The sequence below is a fragment of the Betta splendens genome, chromosome 16 (genome assembly GCF_900634795.4).
Source record: "Betta splendens chromosome 16, fBetSpl5.4, whole genome shotgun sequence".
NCBI lineage: Eukaryota > Metazoa > Chordata > Actinopteri > Anabantiformes > Osphronemidae > Betta > Betta splendens.
Genome location: NC_040896.2, coordinates 3,727,919 through 3,749,237, shown reverse-complemented (window position 1 = coordinate 3,749,237; position 21,319 = coordinate 3,727,919). Strand labels below are relative to the sequence as shown.

The 21,319-nt window shown below is 40.5% G+C and overlaps 1 protein-coding gene across 10 annotated transcripts in view; it reads right to left on the bottom strand.

Annotated features, from left to right (window-relative positions):
* Nucleotides 1-21,319, bottom strand: part of adgrb1a (adhesion G protein-coupled receptor B1a) — a 105,342-nt gene that overhangs the window by 13,549 nt on the left and 70,474 nt on the right. For all 10 annotated transcript variants that reach the window (XM_029127956.3, XM_029127948.2, XM_029127951.2 and 7 more), the window contains 9 exons: nt 19,096-19,198; nt 18,948-18,991; nt 11,973-12,099; nt 4,138-4,241; nt 2,120-2,222; nt 1,885-2,035; nt 1,723-1,792; nt 1,391-1,457; nt 327-412 (listed from right to left, as the gene is read on the bottom strand). In XM_029127956.3, coding sequence (XP_028983789.1) covers nt 327-412; nt 1,391-1,457; nt 1,723-1,792; nt 1,885-2,035; nt 2,120-2,222; nt 4,138-4,241; nt 11,973-12,099; nt 18,948-18,991; nt 19,096-19,198 — 855 coding nt within the window. The remainder of the gene's footprint in view (nt 1-326; nt 413-1,390; nt 1,458-1,722; nt 1,793-1,884; nt 2,036-2,119; nt 2,223-4,137; nt 4,242-11,972; nt 12,100-18,947; nt 18,992-19,095; nt 19,199-21,319) is intronic.

Below are 21,319 nucleotides of genomic sequence, written 5' to 3'. Positions count from 1 at the left end.
TTTGAAACTTAATAGAAAGGAATGTGATGAGTCAGCATATTGCTCAGTATGTGCAGGACCAATAACCAGACAGACCTCCCCCACATCTTGCTTGTTCTTTCAAAATTTTCCTGTCAAGCCCCTTGTTAGAAGCAGACACCATACAAAAGGTTTCGTTATGTGACATATTTGTGTTGCTGTTTACACTTGGTGTCTCATCTTGAGCCAATCGGTCAAACCTAGGAAACATAGCATAGGGGATAAACCCCTGCTAGTCCCACCACCATCTAAGCCATCAGACTGGTTATAGGTCACTGTGAAAAATGAATGTGTTGTATAAGGCATACCCCGCCCTCTCCTTTAGTTTCATATCAGTAATCCCGTCTTTGGACACCAGTTTGTTAAAAACGAGAATCCCAATAACCATGTTAACCTGCCAAAGAGAAGAGGCACAGGATTAAAGCAGAGCAAAGACAGCGGCAACTGACACTTCAAAACAACCAGCACTGTGCTGACGATGAGCGGCAATGATGTCTAGAATAGATGACAGGACACACACACACACATACACACACACACACGCGTGCACACACACACACACACACACACACACACACACACACACACACACACACACACACTGCATTTAGGTTTATATTTAGAGGCAAAATCATGAAGAAGTCCACATACATGTAGGTGAAAGGGTGGATTCCTAAAACACTATAGAAAGTTTGTGTTAAATTTTTTTTTTATTTTAATGCACTGACCATTCACCAAAGACAGTGAAGACATCTTTGCACCTGAAATATGGCTGCCAACTGGAGCAGCTGTATAGCTGTAAAGCAGCTTATTAGAAAAGTTACATGAATAAACAAATGGTTCCCTTATATGGCGAGAAGAGAAGCACTGGGTGGCGAATAGCAGAAAACTGCAGCTCACAGCCTTGTTTAAATAAGTGCAGCCAGGAAAGAACCACAATGGTTTTTATATCAATGCTGGATACATTTTAAACAGGAATGTGAATAATAAACATAAAATAATCAGATCTGACCAAAACAGTCTGAATAACGTATAAAGGCAGTGAAAGCTTGGCTTTGTTTTCTGGTTTGTGTGTTGCTAAATAAACACAAACACATAAACATAAACTGTATCTGAAAACCTCTTCTGATTACACGCTCTAGAGTCCCTGAACGCCTCACCAGAGCATCTGCTGACAGACAGCTCAAAAAATAACTTTCTCTTTAAAAAAACAAAAGGGTCTTCTCTTAAACCACATTAAGGATCTACTACAGTATGTCATCATGAGTGATCTTACTTATGCCATTAAGATTATTAGTAATAGAAACACTGTACATGCATAGATAGAAGCAAGCCAACGCAACAGAGCTAAAGAGACTTAAATAGGAAATACCAAGACGACGGCTGCAGCTGGTCCAACAAATGCATAAAGAAGCCCTCCTTCCAGAGACAGCCAGCAGCTAAAATAGAAGAGTAGGTAAATACAGACATAGAGGGATGATTAGACATGAAGATGATGGAGGTGAGGTCGGGGGAAAAGGATGTGTATGTGAACAAAGATGTATGAAGAGGAGGCACAGAATGAATTAAAGGTAGAAGAGCACATGCGTTGAGGACGATGCAGAAGACAGATGAGACAAAGAGAAAGTCAAGTTAATTATGCTGTAACCACAAAAACTAAGAGAAGGCTCCATACATGGTGGATGGGTAGAAAGACAGCCTTACTAGCTTGGCGTTCCATATCCCTTTGCCTTGGTGAATCCCACTGAGATAGCCACGACCAGTGCGGGGAGACCTGGGAGCGATATCACATTAAGCATTAACAAAAGAGGGTTGACAGCGGCAGTATGAATGACTTGTGAGATAAACAGCTGACAGAAAGCCCACCCCAGCCGAGACACAGGAAACGTTTGCGTATGATGCGATTCCTGAGGCGGCCCGTCACCGCCATGTACGACTGCCACGCCTCCGTCAGAACCCAGCAGAACGAGGACAGGAAGAAAAAGTGAAGGAACGCAGCGATCAGCGTGCACAAGACCTGAAAGCACATAAAATTATGAGGAGACAAGTCAAGCAGAAACATTAGTGTCACCAAATATCTGCGATTCAGACGGGTTCTTACCTTATTACGAGTCTGCGTCTGCCCGATGAGAATAAGGGCATTGGAGGAGATGATAGACAGGCAGAAGTTAATGAGGATGACTGAGCGCTCGGAGCGAATATACCTGCAGGGAAATGGAAAAAAACAACAGTTGTTAATACACCAACAGACTAAGCCCTGCTGTGGTCAGCAGGGCTTCAGTCTGAAGCCTTTTCTCAGATGAAACAAAAACCTGTGGTGGCTGACTTCAAGAAGTATGAGTTAAACTCAAGTGGCCTTGGACTTGTCCATAGCACGCAGAGGTGTACAAATAATTCTGTTCTCATTTTTCTCCAACACTCCTCTAGCGCTTCATTCGATGGTTAAAATAACAAACCTGGCTGACAGCAAGTTGTTAACATCCATTCACTGAGCAGCTTGGTTAACGCGGTGTTATATATATACAAAAGGTCGCTCTAGATTTGTCTCCGTTTTATGCTTAAACATTTACTATTTTTAAATCCGGACCTTTATTATTCAGAACAAAAGGCTCTAGAAAATTACATTTATTATTAATAATGTATTAACGATGTCATAATATTATCAATGACGTTTATTATTAATTAAATTACAGCTTTTATTTCAGTGCATCTGTCTGAATTTATTTATTTATTGGATCCGAATGGTCATTGGCAAAAAAAACCCAGTTGGACCTGGATTTGAAAAACACCTCATGATGATGTAATTTATACAAGATTTTCAGCTAGAGGTAGGAGCTATAGGAGTAAAATTTTAACACTAGCAAGGCAAAAAGATCTTGGACACCAAAAATACATTTAAAAAACTGTATATTAGTACTGGCAGAACCAATTTAAAGAATAGGAATGCTCCTTCAGGTGGTGAAATTTAAACGACTGGATTGATTGGAAATGTACGCAGTGACTCTAAGGTTTGGAACCAGATGAGATGAAGTGAATCCATCAGGCTAGTAATGAGTGAATTGAAGTTAACTACTGTTTTCGTAAAATGGTTAGTTTAACACAGCACATCTTCAAGGTCAATACTTTACCCTGCTTCAGAAATTACATATGTGCCTGCACCCAATATTTCTAATTGTAGTTATATGAGAGATTATATTAAAAAAGATGACAAAGACAATAATACAGTCTATATAATAAAATATACTCATACATACATACATACATACATACATACATACATACATACATACATACATACATACATACATACATAACCTTAGCCTTAACTACCTGGGCCAGGTCTTTTCGATCCGCAAGTGCAGCTGGTGTACCACCCTGTGATGCACTGGCTGAGAATGCTCTCTATAGTGCTCCTGTAGAAGTTTACTAGAAGCTGAGATGGTACCTTGGTGGCCCTTCTGAACTGAAGAAGAGCCTACTGAGCTTACTTTACTAAGTGGGAGGTGTTAATGGTTCACTTCAAGTCCTTTGTTATGCACATATCCAGGAATTTGACACAGATAACTCTCCCAACCTCCTCACCTTTTATGTAGAGGGAGGGTGGTGTTGCTTTCTTTGCTGTGCTGCAGCGCACAATGATCTCCTTGGTTTGGTGGTGTTCCAAACCAAGGCCTTGTCCCATACCATTCAACCAGATGTTAAACCTCTTCTCTGTACTGTGTCTCAACATTGTGATGAGATCAGTCCTACAATGAGATTCAGTCCTATGTGTTCAATAGATGTCAGTTGAAATTTGTGTCAAAGGACCATCTTAATGACTCCATTTTGTAGCAGTTGCAAATGTAATTAACTGCTTTAACCTTTTTGTTTGTAGTTGCAGACACATCGATAAGCTTTCCTGAAAAGAGAACAATGACCATGTCGACTGATCTGAGCTTGTTCCCAAAAAGGTGAAGAGCCACCAACGGTGGACTCTGACCTCCGATGTTTCATTTCTAACCTTCACTGCTGCCATCTCCTTCATGTTGGCAACTAGAAGACATTTGGTTAGTTAAGCTTCTGCCTCACATTAATCACAGCCCAGTGCCTTTGTTTCTGATGAAAGCTCTATTATCTCACCTCCAGACTGACACATAGATGATGATGAGCAGCAACAATGTCAGCGAAGACACTCCACAGCCAACAATTAGCGTCACAGACGGGAGCTGCGTCTTATCCATGTTCTGAAGAAGGAAAAAAAAAGAGAGGACAGAATGTAAGTGTGGAACAGTACTTGTTCCACTGCAGGTTTCCCCACATTGAAGTAAAAGCTTTTTTGTGAGCTGACCAAATTTATTAGCAGCCTGATTCAGCTAATTACACAAGCTCATCAAAAACCACCGGCATGGCACTGAACATGTGTGGCGTTTACTGACTCTGACAGGAGCTGTCAATATATACAGGAACAGAAAAATCCCCTGTGACTCCATTTAAGAGCTCACCTCCTAAACTGCTCATCCATGACTCAAATGCATTGGGCTAGATTTTCCGTACCATTGCTTCAGACTTGCTGAAGTTCCCAGAGAACAGCAGCTCAAGTGTTTTTTACACATACTGTATTTAAAGTCCAAGAAGTTTTTTTTTCTGTTATGTTGCACTCGTCCTGTTACTTACTGTTCTAGCAATTAAAAAACAAAAATCAGGATGTTAATTAGTTTCACTTCAGAGCGAGACACTAAATCAACATGCCTGTACTGAAACGAATTCAGAAGGTTAATCATGAAGTTCGATATCCAATTTCCATCTGTTATTGCGTTTAATCTGTAAATAAATATCTTAATTAAATCAAGGAAATTGCAGCAAGGACGTTGGGCTACCTGCAGTACACTGGAGGTGCATTACCTTAAAGAAAGCACACAATGTTAATGAAATACAACATTAAACGCCTCAATTTCCTGGTAAAACCTGCAGCTGTGAATCCACATCTGAGCTCTGTTTGTTAGTCCATGGTTCCTGAACTACACGAACAGTGGTGCTGTTGGTGCAGAACAGGACAGAACGGTTTCCTGTCAGGACACTGAACCCCAAGTTGCTTCCTATGTGTCATGTTAGGCTGCTTAAAAACTTGATTAGTGCAGACCATTTACCATTTAATTATAATAATAATAGCACCGAATGTGTGGTACAATCTGTCTTCCCCCCCGTGGGATTTGGGTCTTTACATTAATCTGTTATCACCACAGTTGTTTTCCACAGTCTTCTGGTCAATGTCACCACTTGTTAAATAATTTGTTTGAGGTTCAGATGTGTAAACTATTATATCTGAAAGCATATCCAGTAATGATGCTGGAATATCTTTTCTATGCTGTAACTCTCACAAAACCACCAATCACTAAGTTCTTATCCAGCAAAAGTTTGTCAACTTCAATTAAAACCTCATTCTTTGGACAACACAGAATGCTGCCCTTTGCTCGCCCACCGTGGACAACTGATGATCTGCCTCACACACACATGACTGAAGTCAGTATGTTTGGAAACGCAGCCCCAGTTGGATGGCTGAACAGATAAGTGTTTATGGAGTCGTAAAGGTTAGCAGGATGACTCCACACACCCACACACCAAAGGAAAACCAGCGTGCCTCAGGGAGTTGTGAAGTCAGAAGAGATTCCCTCCGACTGCAAAATGAAGAACACACGCAGCAAGACAGACTGGCTTGTGTTGTGGCCACAGCTGCAGTGGAAGGTAATTTCAAGGTGACACATGAATAAAAGAGCAGAAACTGAAACTCACATGCACAATAAAGCATCCAGGTAAACGTCAGATAATAATGCACATGACACTGTAGGTGATGGCACATAAAAGGCTTCCAGTCTTGAAAGGTAACCACTAAATACCATAAACACCATCACTGTGTTACAGCAGAGTGGTCTCTGTTGCCATGGCAACTACTGTGACACGGCAGCAGCAGCCACCGCATGCAGGTTGGGTGTTGTTGAAGGCAGTGTGTTTATGTTTGCACTGCTTGTGTTTATATATAGTGTATATAAATAGCATTAGCAAGCAAGAAAATTAGCAAGAAATTAGCAAGCATTAGAGTCAAAGAAAATGTTTTACAATAATAATTAAAACGTTAACGTGTTTTATATGTCATTCCACAATTTTAAATAGAATTGATAAAGTAAACTTTTTAAATATAATTTCAAAAACTCAAGTGATGTTTAATGTGGAAATGCAACAGGTGACCAACCACCATTACCTACTGTAGCCTGAAGTACTGCATTTTCACCTTAATGCTGCTGACCTTTCCTCTCACTTCTTCTGTGACATCATCCTTGACCATGGGGTCAGTGTAAGTTAGTAGTGCAGCATACCTCCACAACCAGCCTCACACCTCTCCATCATCACTCCACACCTCTTCCTGCAAACATCTGGCACCAGGCACCTGACCTGGAGTGACGACTAACACATTTGTGGCTTTCTCAAAATGTCCACAAACCAACAAACTTGCTTTAAATCACTGCTATCATTTCCCCTGGTTTTAGTGTGTTTTTCTTTTAATGTGGCTTTATATTGTTTTGTGTTTTTTATGTGTGGTCTAGTACTACAATAGCGAGTGAGGGTGTCAACATTAACTTCTGCCATGTTGTTTGTTGTCACTTGGTACATTGCACCATTTGTATTGAACTTGCTTGAAACTAAAAAAAAACACAGCAGCTACAGCAACTACAGCACGTACTATAAAGAAACAACAACATTTGGATCCCCATCATTTACAATTAGCGTATTGCTATTCAAAATGGATAAATTAGATTATTCTTTACTACTTTAGTCTTAAAATACTTGTTGGAAAAGAACATTGTACCTATCAAGTATCTAATAGTGGCTGAGATGTTTTTGTTATTTTTAGCTGGCCTAGAGAAGCAGCAGCGCTTCTATTACTAAAAATGTTAGTTGGTACATTATTGCTGTGTTTGGTGTTCAGTGCAGATGATGGTGAAGGTGAACTAAAAGGGCAATTTAATGAAATAAGCTTTGTGGTTGGTGAGGGTGGGTGGTCATGAGAGCACCAGGACAATAGGGAGCCCCCCCCCCATTACCCCTCTGTAGTAAGAGATAATTGGCTGAGTTTATAGTCTGTCTTGTCTCCAGGTTGTGTGTGTGCCAGAGCCAAGTTAATTAAATCCCTCTGATTAATCTGCAGTGCAGCGAGTTCCTGCTCTAAAAGTGAAAGGAGAAGGAGAAAAAAAACAACAGCGATACTCAGTGCAGCAAAATGGAAAGGTGTCTGCTTAGACAGACAGGCTTTTACTCTCACCTCAACCAGTGACAGAGCTCAGCTAGAAAGTCACACACTGCGTCCAAATGAGAGTACCGTATTACCATCTTCCTACAGTGACCAAACTATGTTCCACATGCACAGAGACGGCAACTCATGGAATGTACGTAAAAATATGTGAAAGCTATAAAACAGGTGGGTTAGACTGAATGACAAAACTACTAACCCAAATGAGAAATCTAAGAAAAGCTTACTAATTGGAAACCAAGTGAGAATGAGAAATCCATCCATGCATCTATTTTCCCTACCGCTGAGTCCCATATGCGGGGTCGCGGGGGTGCTGGAGCCTCTCCCAGCTGGCTATGGGTGGGAGGCGGGGTACACCCTGGACAGGTCGCCAGCCCATCGCAGGGCAACACACAGACAGACAACCATTCACACACACACTCACTGGCAATGGAGAGAAGCCAATCAACCTAATGCACGTCTTTGGACTGTGGGAGGAAGCCGGAGAACCCGGAGAGAACCCACGCAAACACAGGGAGAAAGTGCAAACTCCACACAGAAAGGCACCACCGTGCTGCCCTAGAATGAGAAATACTTTTTGTTTTTTGTAAATGCACATCAATATAATGAATATATGAATGCAAGTGCAAATAATAGATTTATCAAGCTAATAAAATGATTCAGAATGAGTCATGGCTGCAATAAATCCATATCTGAAGGAGTGAATACACACAGTTCACTTATAGGTATTTATAGTGAACACAGCTTAATTATACTGGGCTAATTATACTTCGAAATTATACTTTCTGCAAGTGTTCAGTGGGTTGGTCTTGTGGACAAAGGTATACTGTATACTGGCTTAGCATTCAGTCACGAGAGGAAGACAGAAAGGAAGAAAAAGGCTATGATGACTGAGCCAATCCAACGTCTGCTCTTCTGGGAGGGAACCGATCTTTCCCCTGAAACAATCCTAAACATGACCTTCAAAAAAAGCCAAAGAAGTTCTCTTACATTATATTCAGTAAACAAAACAAAAATCGTCAACATTGCTGTGACTGATGTGTCTCAGCCACAGATGATCTACTGGCAAAGAAACATTTTTCACAAATTCAAAACCTACTTACATTCAGGATGGACTGTTTCTAAGATGTTCATGGAATTTGCATATTCTCCCCACACCTGTGTATGCCTTTGGGGATTCCAACCTCTTCATGACTATAAGAATAAATGCGTGTCTACAGTATTTGTACATGTTGCTTTTGTGGTGAGATTGTGACTAGTCCATAACGTACTCTGCCCATTTTCCAGTGACAGCTGGAAGTGTCTGAAGCACTTGTGTGACTCGCAAAGGAGGTTAGGATAAAGTATAAATGGATGAATAAACATTTGTGTTTTTATTAACTCAATAATGTTTTTTGGATTTAAATAAAAATCTGATTTGGTTATCTCCTAATAAAAAAAAGGAACAGCATTGACACATACTTTACTTCTAAAGCCTTTTACAGCAGCTGATTGGAAGTACTGTATGACTACCACAGATATTTTAAGGGCTCATTCAAAGATGACACAGAAATGTCCACATAGTAGACTTTAAGTGTGCTGACACCAGTGACCTACAGTAGGGCCCTGCATCCCCACTCAAGCATTGCCTGTTACAGTGGGGGCTGATTGGCCAAAGAAGTGTGTTACTGCATCTGCAGCCTCCTGACGGTACATTCAAACTGAGGAATAAGGCCATACAATGATACAAGCACAAACACACTGGTCTAGCAGTGGCAGGAAACCAGGCACAGGTCTTAGGAAAGTGGCTGAACTCACTGGATTTTATTATGTTAAAAACCTGCAGCAGAGTTGGCTGAAACAAAGCAAGAGAGTAAATGATGTACTGTAGTAAGCACATAGACACAGAGGGAGAGCTGAAGTATAATGCAGCATCGCAGCATGAAGAATGGTGTGATGATATGACTGAGGGGCAGAGAAGAGAGAGACAGCAGGAAGAGAGGAGTAGGGGAAGACTGGGGAAAAGAGGTCTGGGTGTTTGTAATGCTGAGGCTGTAGGACGCTGGCTGCAGACAGAGGGGCTGGACCGTTTACAAGCTACTGTGTGTTGCAGTAGGAATAATTAGCATGGTAGCTGTGGATGTCTCACGGGATAGGAGAATGTGGGGGAAGGGACGGCAGCACCAGGGAAAGACAGGGTTGCATTTCCTGCGATTCCTGGCAAAACAAAGCTGAAGCTAATTGTGGACACGGGTCCACAAAGACCTGGGAACGGGTTGCAGGAAGCAGGGACCCCATAAAGGCTGCTCATGTACTTGCCTACATGTAACCTTGCTAGCACTGACTAACAGAAGTACATGTATTGAAAAAACACTAGGCAAAAAAATCATCCATTTCATCCTCAGAGGAAACCATGAGACACACAACAATCCAACCCATTGCTTAATCAAAACTACAAATGCCACCAGAGCAGTGTCATCAAGGTCTATCCTGTATTACAGTACATGTAATAGTCAAATTAAAAGCAAACCATCCAGTCATTTCTGAGACATGTCATATTTCCTAAAGCTCAGGGTGATGCCCGTACCTGACGTTTATTACTCACATCTATACAACTTTAAATCAACTGAAAGCTCCAGCACATTCAGTTTATGTTTCTATAAAAAGTAGCTGTATACATAAAATGACCCTTTAGACAAAATACAGGAATCTTTTCAGGCCTGTCTGTTAATCTGTTCTCTGTATGCACACATATCATGTTTGAACTACACCTTCAAAGCCCCTGCTGCTGTCATTCAGTTGTGCTGGTGAAGCTGCTGAGCTTGTCAGCTTGCAGCTTGTCAAGGTGTGTATGACCCTAGCCTTCCACTCAGCCTCCGTCCTGAGATAACTGAGCTGAATTGAGCTCAAGCATGGAGAAGAACAACAGTGCTGTAGCAAAGGACTTCACAATGACTGGATCCATAATAAGTCTTCAAAATTCCAGAATTAATGTCAGATACATAAGAACACAGCAGTGACTTTCTGCTACTGTAACTAGAACGTTACAGTATCGCTCTTCATTCGGTTTGGGAATCCAATTATTTACCTTACTGTACATGAGTGACATTACGAAGGTGGAGACAGCCATAGAGTAGCTAGCAAGAAGACAGACAAAGTAGAGTCAGACACAGGAAATGTGTCCAGCTTCACAATAGATGTGTGTCACAAGACACCAAAACTGTTAGTCAGCTGTAGTCATCACTCTAACTGGCCTGTGAGGCACAACTCCAGAAGTGGTGTGAAATCACAAGCCTCTGGTAGAAGATGCACAATGACCATAAACAAACTTGATCCCAAGAGGACAGAAACATTTGGATAATCATAACAAAGTACTAAAAGAAACACATGATCATCACAAATGGCATAAAACCATTCTAATGGAACAAAACCAATCAAAATTATTTCAACCAGTTCAAATGACCATGAAAAATTCCAACAACCAAATAAAATCGATTACAAGAGAGCCACAAAAACACATCAGAATTACAAACACAATGGTCAGAAAGACTAAAATTGAGCTAAGATATGGTTTTCACCTTTGTGTGCGCTTATGCTCCTAATGTGTCCACCAAAGGAACACACTGGGGAGCTTCAGCGCACAGGCCTTCATTTACATGCTCGTCTGATTCAATCAGGCCCAGAGCCACTGTATGCCGAACAGAGAAAGAAGCATCGCAATGAATGGAGGTGGTGGCGTAGCGTGATCCACAGCGTGCTCGAGCCTGTCGTGCCACAGGCCTCTCAGGCAGCAGCGAGACCGTGCACTGCCTCCTGTGTCTTTAAGAAAGCCTCGGTGCCCGGGCAGTTACCAGGGCAACTAGTGAACAAACTGCTTCAGAGGCAATTTCCAGTCTAATAATATCTAATCGCATTGAATGAAAATTCCCCACAATGACACGGGCCTTTCTCCCCCAAAAGAAACTGGGGCACATTTGAGTCTCAGGGACTTTTAAAGGCATTTCCATTATCGCTCACGTGCACGTGCACACGCGCGCGCACACGCACACTAGGCTGCTGTGTCCTACTGAAGCCACAGTATGAGGGAATGTGTTCTGTACAGCCTCCTCAAAACAGTGTCTTGATCCTTTTTTTGTGCACACCATCTTGGCGACATGCAGCACGCTCTCCACAGGGCCTGGTAACCATGGAGACACCAATGACAGCCTAATAGCCTATGTTAAAGACGCTAAATATGAACATCAGCTGCCCAGTGCTCACATCAAAAAGAGAGGTGATGGTTGGGGTGTGGGGATGTGGGAGCATACAGGTGACGGTCAGCCGATGCTTGACGTTACATCCAAATCATCACGTCACGTTTGATGTGTTAGCTTAAGGCAGGTTAGCTGCGAAATGCTCCCCCTCGGTGAATCCCGTCCATTCTTAATTATGACAATATGGCACATTTCCCTTTGCAGTGATATTCTTAAAGCATTTTTTATTCGTTTTGCAGCATGGCTTGGCATGTCCAGACACACAGAGAGGGAAGGAGGGAGGGAAACGAGGGAGAGAGGGAGGATCTGTTGATATGTAATGACAATGACGCCCTTAGGGGGAAAACAGCTGATGCATTCACATAACACCCCACAAAAAACACACACCGTCTCTGATACCTTTAACGTCAACCGAGTCAAGGCAGGTAGTCGGGACTTACCATGTCGGGGTTTAGCCGCGCTAAAATGGCGAAGGTGGACAGTCTGTCACACACGCATTTGGTTCTGAATGAGTCGACTAGCACGGCTTTGCAGCCCCTGGCAGACCAGGATCCCAGCAGAGAGGAGCTACACGAGGGGAAGAAAGAACACACGCGCACACACACGCACACACAAGCGCACAACGGCGCACAAACACACACACACGTACACAAGAAGCGATACGGTGAATGGAAAGACAGCCGCGACAAAAAAGAAGAAACAAGAAATCGCTTCGAATCCCACACCGGCTTTTTACTCCTATTTACATCTCCGCCGGTTGCAGGCGAAGGCGCAGAGAGCGAACGTGAACGCGGCGGCGAGGAAGCTGTGAGGCGGCGAGCTGCGGGTCTGTGGCTGGATACAATATACCAGTGCACTGCAAACAGCAGAATCAGCAGCAGCGGCGGCAGTAGAACATTATTATTATTATTATTATTATTATTATTATTATTATTATTATTATTATTATTATTATTATTATTATTATTATTATTATTATTATTATTTCTAAATCATTATTTAATATTAGTATTCATTATACTTCTATTGCATCGATTATAACAGCTATTAAACTACTTTGTAATACTGTATACACAACTGAAGAACTACACTACAGCTTGTGATGGGGCTCTGTTGACTGCTGCTCCAATGCTGGCCATCTGGTTACCATTGATTGCTCTTATTTATTTATATATACCTGTACATATTGTGTATTGTAGAGGAATATTAAATAATAGGGGGGCTGTGGAGTATCCAGACATGAAGTCGGCAGGTGGATTTCTACAGCTTTGATAATATGTATAAATTCTGTAAATACTAAAATCAAAAATGGATTGCATCTTCTCATTCCAACAGATGTAAGTCCAAAACTTGATTTTAGCTTATTTGTTTGTTCCATTAAGCTCAGCTATTGTGTAAACACATGAGTGAGTGAGGAGATCTGCACAAGTGTCTCTCATTAGGCAGAGAACAACTATAATTTACATCATTTACTGTAGATGACAGATGAATCAGCTGAGTTGACAAATGTTACAGTGAATCTTTGTGTGAATGTGTTTAAAATAGGTCATAACTGTGATAATAAATGACCTAAAGCACCACCTACAAGTTCAAACCACAAACCTTTGTCCAAATCTTCACTGCCATAATACTCACTTACTAAGTAACTTATAACTTTCACTTGAACAAACAAATTAAAACTGAAGCTAGCACTGGTAATGCATCCTCTCTCCCCTGTACAGCCTTCCCTCTCCCCATTTTTCTGTGCTCTGATATTCCTGACACACTGTGTCAGGACATCAGTTAAGTGTTGTAGCAAAATAATAGTTCATGACATTGTTCTCAAATGAAGCATAAATAAATGAAATGCTCTCGTTGGTTAAACTCAAAGCAGTACATAAACAAAGTGGCGTACCTGGTTATCTTGTCCCACTGTGAACACAAGCAGTCAGCTACGGTGAATGTTAGTTAGGTACTGTAGATTGTTTAAGGCTGTGTTTGATATTTTGACACCCCTGGCAATTAGACAGCAAAGCTCCATTTGACTGGACTGCTGACACAGACCAGCCCTTAATGAGTCTGCCTCAGTGCACATAAAAATGAAGGAAGCGAGTCCAACTGATGAAAAAAAAAAAAAAGCAGCCATGTGTTATGAATTAGCATCGCGCAGCAACAGTCAGCAGGAGTGTGTCCAGATCCACAGCCACTTGATTGACTCGGATCTGCATCGACTTGATTGAGCGGCACATGGGTGTTGACTCAAACTTGTACTTGACTGTGGAACCCAAATTAATTTGTCAGACGCTGACAATAGAGAGCCTTTCAAATGTCACTCAACGTGCCGCTTCTTTGAAAGTGTCTCAGAATAATCTATAGAATGAATTCCAGGCTGACAGAGAATAATCAAATTAATTATAAGACAATTACTGATGCAAATCTTGTAGCCGTGTGGGTTAGACTCTCAGCGTTTCCCATGGATTACATCATATTATTGACATGATTGTTGCACTTGCTGTCATATTCTAATATTTTATACACTATCATAAAGATAACGTCTTAAGGTTTTGACAAGGTTGTTGATGAGCTACTTGAATACATACTCTTCTCCCACAAATGCACTGTACAGCTTTGTTAACATCTGGAGCAGGCAGTAAAATTACTTTCATACTTGTTTTTGCGTTTTCATAAATATATGCATGTAGTTGAGTGACCAGAAGCACATCACCTAATCTGATTATTAGGCGCCAGCAGACAGTCCTGGACCAGTGCTGGTGCCCCTAACTATCTATTTACATGGACTCAGAGAGTTTAGATGATGGGAATTGCAGTGTGATCCCTGACTGTAAACACATACAGGAAATCTCAGCTATGATGAAGTCAAGTTTGAGTTCTGTTAAAATGTGTGTCCTTCAGCAATAAAAGTCCTGCACAGCCTTTGTCAGGATGTAGATGTGCAGTAAAACATAATGTAACTTAACCTTCAGTTTTACTCACCATACACATGCTAAATAAAAGGTTTTGCAACTAGCTAGTGACCCCAGAGGTTGCTGATACATACAGGGCTTGAACCGAGACATCCATAAATGTAACTGAGTCATGATGGCATGCAGCGGCTTGGACTTTCCCAGACTCAAATCGTTAGCATCAACTTTCTGTCCATGGATTTAAGCCTGTGTGGCTCTGTAGTGTAGTGCCGTTTCCTGGTAAGGGTGGTAGGTCTGCTGGAGCCTATCCCAACCGTCAGAGGCGTGAGACCCTGGACAGGTCACCTGTCCATCACAGGGCCACAGAACACCTTTATAATCACTTTATAATCAGGCGTTTGTTCTCTGTGATCCAGTGAGAGCTTCTGTTCATGCATGCTCGTAAACATACACGCCCCTGTCTTCTGAACTTCACCTCCTCTAGTATAATTGCATTAGAGTAATTAATAAAAACTCAAGTGTACAGTGGTGAGCACCAACACCTTTAATGAAATGAGGCAGCTGCTCAACATCACCAACGACTCTGTAAACTAACTTAGACAGCAAGCAAGGATAGTTAGTTATGGCAATTAGCTACAAAATGTCTAGTCTCTCTTCAGATTTGCCGTGTTGGGACTGTTTGAAGTTACGGGAGGCAGATTTGTTTTTTCTTGCACTCAACAACCCAAATCTGAAGTTTTTGAGTAACATGCCTGCAGAACCGAAACACTGATTAACAATGCACAGATGGGGATTTCAATAAATATACTAGTTGTAATAGGTTTTAAATGGCCTAAATATTCTGCATTTTAACTTTTGACCTTGTTACTTGGACTACTCAGGTTTTCTATCGCCCACACCAATGTGTTACCTCTCAGACAGAACGACCAAACCGTGCTGGTGTGGTAAACTCAGAATGAATAGGTCGGATAATAAAAAAGAGTCTGTTGTGTTGGTTTTATTGAAGGGCACTGTCACCAGCCAGACTGATGCCAAACTAGATTTACTTCAACTATTTATAGTACAGACGTAAGACATACAAAACAAAACAAAGTAATAATTCCAGTCTGAGTCAGGATGGACAGTCAGACAGAAGATATTGATGGCCTTATTGATTCCAGGAGACTGAGGCAAGCGAAGGCCTACTTCAAAGCTCTTATCAACATGACAAGGACGTCTCCTCAGATTCCAATTTCTCTCCCAAATATTAACTCATTAATCATAGCTGCTGTCCAAGATAGATTTAATTTTGCATACATGCCTCTTCACAGCAACCCTCCCACACCGAAACCCCACAAAATTGGATTTTTTGTCCTTGCTATGTCTTCGTCATTGTGTCTTCCGCTGTATCATCAGTGTTAGTGACAACGAAGCAGTGATCACGGTAACAATGACAGAAACCTTTAAAACATTTTCAGTGCAACCTCTTTAGACACGGCATTCATTGTTTTACCATGAACAACTAAATGTCAGCTAAAACACAGCATTCATACTGTATTGAGAAAAGCTCAATTTTAGCAATTAAAGGTCAGTAGGTAAAATGAATGTTATAAAATTGCATGTATTATAAGTAATTTATCACAAGAGTCATGGTCTGAATAAGTAGATGTTTTAGAAAACTTTGGTCAGTAAAGAATTTGAATAATTGCAACTTTGCTGTTCTTTGACCATCCGTGAACCTAATGCCTCCTACACAAAGATATATAAAAAGGCAACGTAAAACCAATACCAAGCGTTTAATGAGTAGTGACAATAGAGGTAAGTCTCACTAAACTGTAACAAAACATAGTAAAGGAATGTAAGAAGGAGCTTCATCCAGAGGTCAGCTGTCTTGTCTTTGTCTCCTGAGAAATAATCACATTCTCACTTTAAGCTTATTTAAGCTTAATATTTACATTTTCTTTGGAGCAAAAGCTAATGTCAATTTAATACAAATTATCCCTGGAGTCAGAGGCTTAAAAACCAAAATAGACCTCACACAGACTTGTTACAAGAATCTTACAACTAGCTGATCCACAAGCTAAGGACAAATATAAACTATCGGTAAAAATCACATGTTATACATATACAGTACAATACAAGCTCTGCCTGTCTCCTCTGAATAGCCTCTACCCTGGCTTTTCACAGTCACCTGGGCAGGAATGTTTTATATTCAGCGACTTGACGGTGGTGGTTATATGCCTAAAGTTTCTTGACACTGTTCAACGTTCTGCTGTAAGTGTACAGGAGGATGTTTGGTTTGACTTTTGCCCAAGGCTTTTAACAGAATTCTCATTTGAGCCAGGCTCAATTGCAAAAGGCACACGATTAAACCTTTAAGTCTTGCAAATCTCTGACTATAACCCAGTCTGTGCCATTGTTGTAGTAACAATCTAAGTTCAGGCACCACTTTTAGGAGTTTAAAAATGTCCAAACATAGCTGTTTATACAATCTAGTCAATCATCAGCTACTATAGAGCAGCTCCTGTGTATGTTGTTGTTAAAGGTCACCTTATTTAAATCGCTTCAGTTTCTCCATATTTTTCCTTTTGTCTTTTCCTATAACACCGTCTTTATATTTCACTCTTTCCACTGCTCCAGGTCTACGTACACAGATGTACACATCCATCTAAATGCAAATGTGTCTAAACCTGTGTTGCCAAACGTTCTGCCTCTCTTTCTTGACTCGTTGCTCACACTATAACTCGCTTGCACTACTTTCTTGTTCTAAACAAAGGGGGCACTTAAAAGCAAAGAGCAAATCGATATTGATGGAGCTGCTGGTTACATGATGTGTCTTTTAGTTTCACACTAACTAACTAACTAACTAACTGAGGAGGAGGAACGCTATGAGCGGCACTTTTAATTTTCCATATGCTGCATCAGTGTCGCAGTAGCCATAGTGCAGGCTCATGTTGGCCCTGACACACTCAGCACCTTTTGCAGCAGACCGACAAACTGACTGTGGAGATTAAAAACACTGTTCAGCGGGGGGAGACTTCCAAATGGAATATGGTGTCTGTAATACCCTCACCGAGGAATCCCCCTAATGTATCACTGGACAGGTGTTTATGCAAATGGACTGAAATAATTACAAATAAGCATTCCATGTTTAGCTCAATGTCTAGTGTAAAATGTGTCTAAAGCTTACATTATCTACATGCAGTGGTTAACTACATAAACATTTCGAAACAAAAGTTGTAAAAGGAATTAAATATTTTTTTTATTTATTTCTGTTGTTGGCACCAGTTACCACAGATCTCTCTGTGGCAGAGCTCTTGTCATGTTTTTTGCCAAACCAGCCATTTCAAGAGAGAACCAGTTGTAGTGTTATCATGCCACTAACTGCTTTAAGGTAAGATTCCTCTTTATTTGTCATGTGTCATGATACATTGAAATTTGTCCCAACCCCTGGGATAACAGTGAGGTGCTCAGAGAGCTACAGTAGTGTGACGTGTCTTATTCAGGTTGGATCAACTGGGATCAAACTGGTGACCATTTGCTTGCCAACTAAATTTATGTGTTGGCCATGGTTACGGTTCATCATACAGTAGCACCCCGCTGGTCTACCTATTTATTTTAAAATGGTAAATGGTCCAACACTACTTCTTATTCACCCATTCACACTCACATTCACACACTCATGCCAGTACCTGAATGAAAACTATCATGTGCTATTAAGTGTAGTGTAATTAAAAAGCCCTGTGATATTTACTTAAGATTTATGTGTGGAAATTGTGCAAAATTGTCCAACATAAATTAGTTGGTTAGTTTACTTTGGTGATATGTGTCAACATAGGTTCTTTTGGTCTCTGGTTGCTGGGTTATGCCTACTAACTGTATCCAATCTGAACAGACGAAAACCAAATCTGACGTTCTGAGTCTGACGTTGAAAGTTAATAATGGTTTCAATAACCAAACAGACTTGTCAGTCATATGTTCAAATGCTTTTCCAGTAAATGCCAAGAAATAAATGTTAATCTCTGTTATATTTGTTGTCAAACCCAATTACTTTCAATCCATAGTAAAATTGAATTGAATTGAATTAAATGCCACTAAATGTTTTCAGTGTCTTAAGTTTATTTTACTATTTTGTTCATTATTACTATTACAGATAATATTGAAACTACATTAACCATTATTATAATCAACTTATTATTCCTGACAAGTAAGGTCTCTATATTTACCATATGCTTGAAAAATATGTATTTAAATGGAAACTCCGTTGTTGGTGGTACTGCAAAAATAATAATAGGGCCATTATATTGAAGCTCATATTAAAACTTGTTAAAATATAGACTACCAACATTATAAACACAAATTAAAATTAATTTAAAAAAAGATTTGTATTTTCCATTAAACAATATTGTATTTCCCATTTACAATAAACAGTTTTTTAAGTCATGAATGTGCCAAAAGCTGTAGACCTAAGGAATTACAGTGGATGCATGATCAGATGCCAAATCAACAGTATTGTACAGTATTCAGTCCTACCTGTCACTCTCGTCCCACGATATGCAGGTCTGGTTGGTGGTGCCCTAATAGATTGAAAACAAAGAAAACCACGTCATGAACTTTGAAACAGAGCACTGTAAGCCAACATCTGGGATTGCTTTAACACACAAGGTAATGCCTCACTTACGTTGTACAAGTGGGAGAACTCAACTACTACCGGAGCAGACAGGGAAACAGGGGTTGGCTTTATAGTCACTGACAAAACCTTGGAGTTAAGAACAGTGCTGTTCCTGCAGGACAGACAAAGGTTGTAACATTTTACAATAAGTTTTTAAATACTACAATGTGGTAAAAGGTAACATGCAGTAGCCATACTGTACCTGATTCTATATTATCTTACATTATATTATCTCATCTCACCCCACCTCACCTCACCTCACGTCACCTCATCTTGCTATCATCAAAGCACTGCTTGGGATGGTTGAAAAGTCCCAAGAGTTTTAAAAATAATTTCTATTGGTATGTATGTTACTGTATATAGTCTATAACATACATACAGTACCACAAGCTTAGCCTTGCGCATACAGTAGCTACTGCACAGCATCAGTTCTGTTACAAACAGCCTCATGGACATCATAGACACTGTAGCAGTACGCTGCTGCATTTGGAGCACACAGTGAATTCCAGCAATGACACATGTACATAGAGGTGCAGTAGAAATAAAAAAAAAAACTCAGTATGGTGCAGGATGGCTGAAATCAGGTCATCACAGGATGAATCATACTGTACACATACAATGGCAAAGATAGAGCCCTGAGGCTCAACATGTTACCATGTTAGCAACTCTGTGGTGCTGGTAGCATTTAGCTAAAAACACCAAACACTCACAGTGGCAATTATAACCTGAGCTAATCTTGATTAAATATTGATCGTTATTTTTGCCGTGGTCATCCATCTACTGTAAAGTCAGCATTTATCCATCCACTAAATATGGAGTTGTTGGACTTGACCAAGCAACACGGTAGAATAACAAAATAATAGAATAGTTAGATTGCAAACAATAAAACAATAAGGTTTATAGAGCATGTTCAACGTCATTAAATGCAACCTGTCCCACAGAACAGGTGTGAAGGCCTCATCCACTATTTTCTCATGTCCCTTTCCCCTTCACTGACTCATCCACACTGGTCTGGCTTCCAGAACCTTCTTACACCTGCCTGTTTTCCTTAACTGTTGGTGTTTTTACTGTAAAGGGTCTTTACCCGTTCTTCCAGTGAGATTTTAAATAGCCAACTGAACCTTTTGACCAGGTCATATGGCTGCCTAATGACAAAATATTTAAGGCACTTACATGTAAAACCACTTCAGTCAAGTCTATTTATAAGTCAGATCAAATTCACGATTGTATGAGTGAGATATGTAACATGTTGTGCTGACCAAGCTGTCTGCTATAGGCCTATTCTAAAACCACAAATGCAAAGTTTGAAGCAGTTTTTTTCATATTGTTTTTTAACAGCTTATCTTGTATTATTTTGAGGACATTTTATTTCACATTCTGTCAGACTGCTTAGTATGCATTGCAATTTCTGCTTTTCGTGGGTACTATCAATCATGAGGAATAAGACAATCAGGTGAAAAAAAAGTGAATCGCTGCTGGAAGTACCATCGAGCAAAGCTTCCAGCCGGTAACACGTATTTGACAGCCAATGGACCATTTTTTCACTTCCAGCATCAGCCTCTATCTTCTGCACACAATCACTCATTCACCATTTCAAAATGCAATCAGTCAACTTAAACCTTGGTGTCATCTAGTCTCTATGCCTTAAACTCATCTTGTTTTATTTCAGGGATGATGAAATTTCAGAAAAGCAAAATAGACTGAAAAGAATGAAAAGGGGTAAAGTAAAAAAAGAACAGGAGCTGAGTAGTTTACAATTTGAGGGAATCTGTTTCAATCCATTAACAATTCATTGTGTTTCCACATTATTACAATACTGAGCTCCTCACTACGCTGGATTCATCTGAGTGCTGTTTTGTTAAAATTCTTATGAATCATCACGCCATCTGCTTTTTTCTAAAAAGTTTTTTCTCACTGAGTAAAAAAAATAAAGTCCATGAGGTCCTTGTGAGGCTCAGGCTGCTTCTGTGCTTCTACTTCGCTGCCCAGACCTCACTGTTCCTCTCCCTTTTTCAGTACATTCTTGGATAGTTGTGCTGACAGGACAGCATCAGACACAAATTGTACAGCGGTCACAGTGTTTTTTCTAGATATTGGCAAAGTAAACTATGTTGTCTTGTTCAGATGGATCCTGCTGCAGCTAAAACACTTATACAGGTTGTATTGGAGGTTTGGTTTTATAAAGTGAATTTAGGGTCACAGTAGATCTGTGCGTGTGTAACCAGATCTGTTT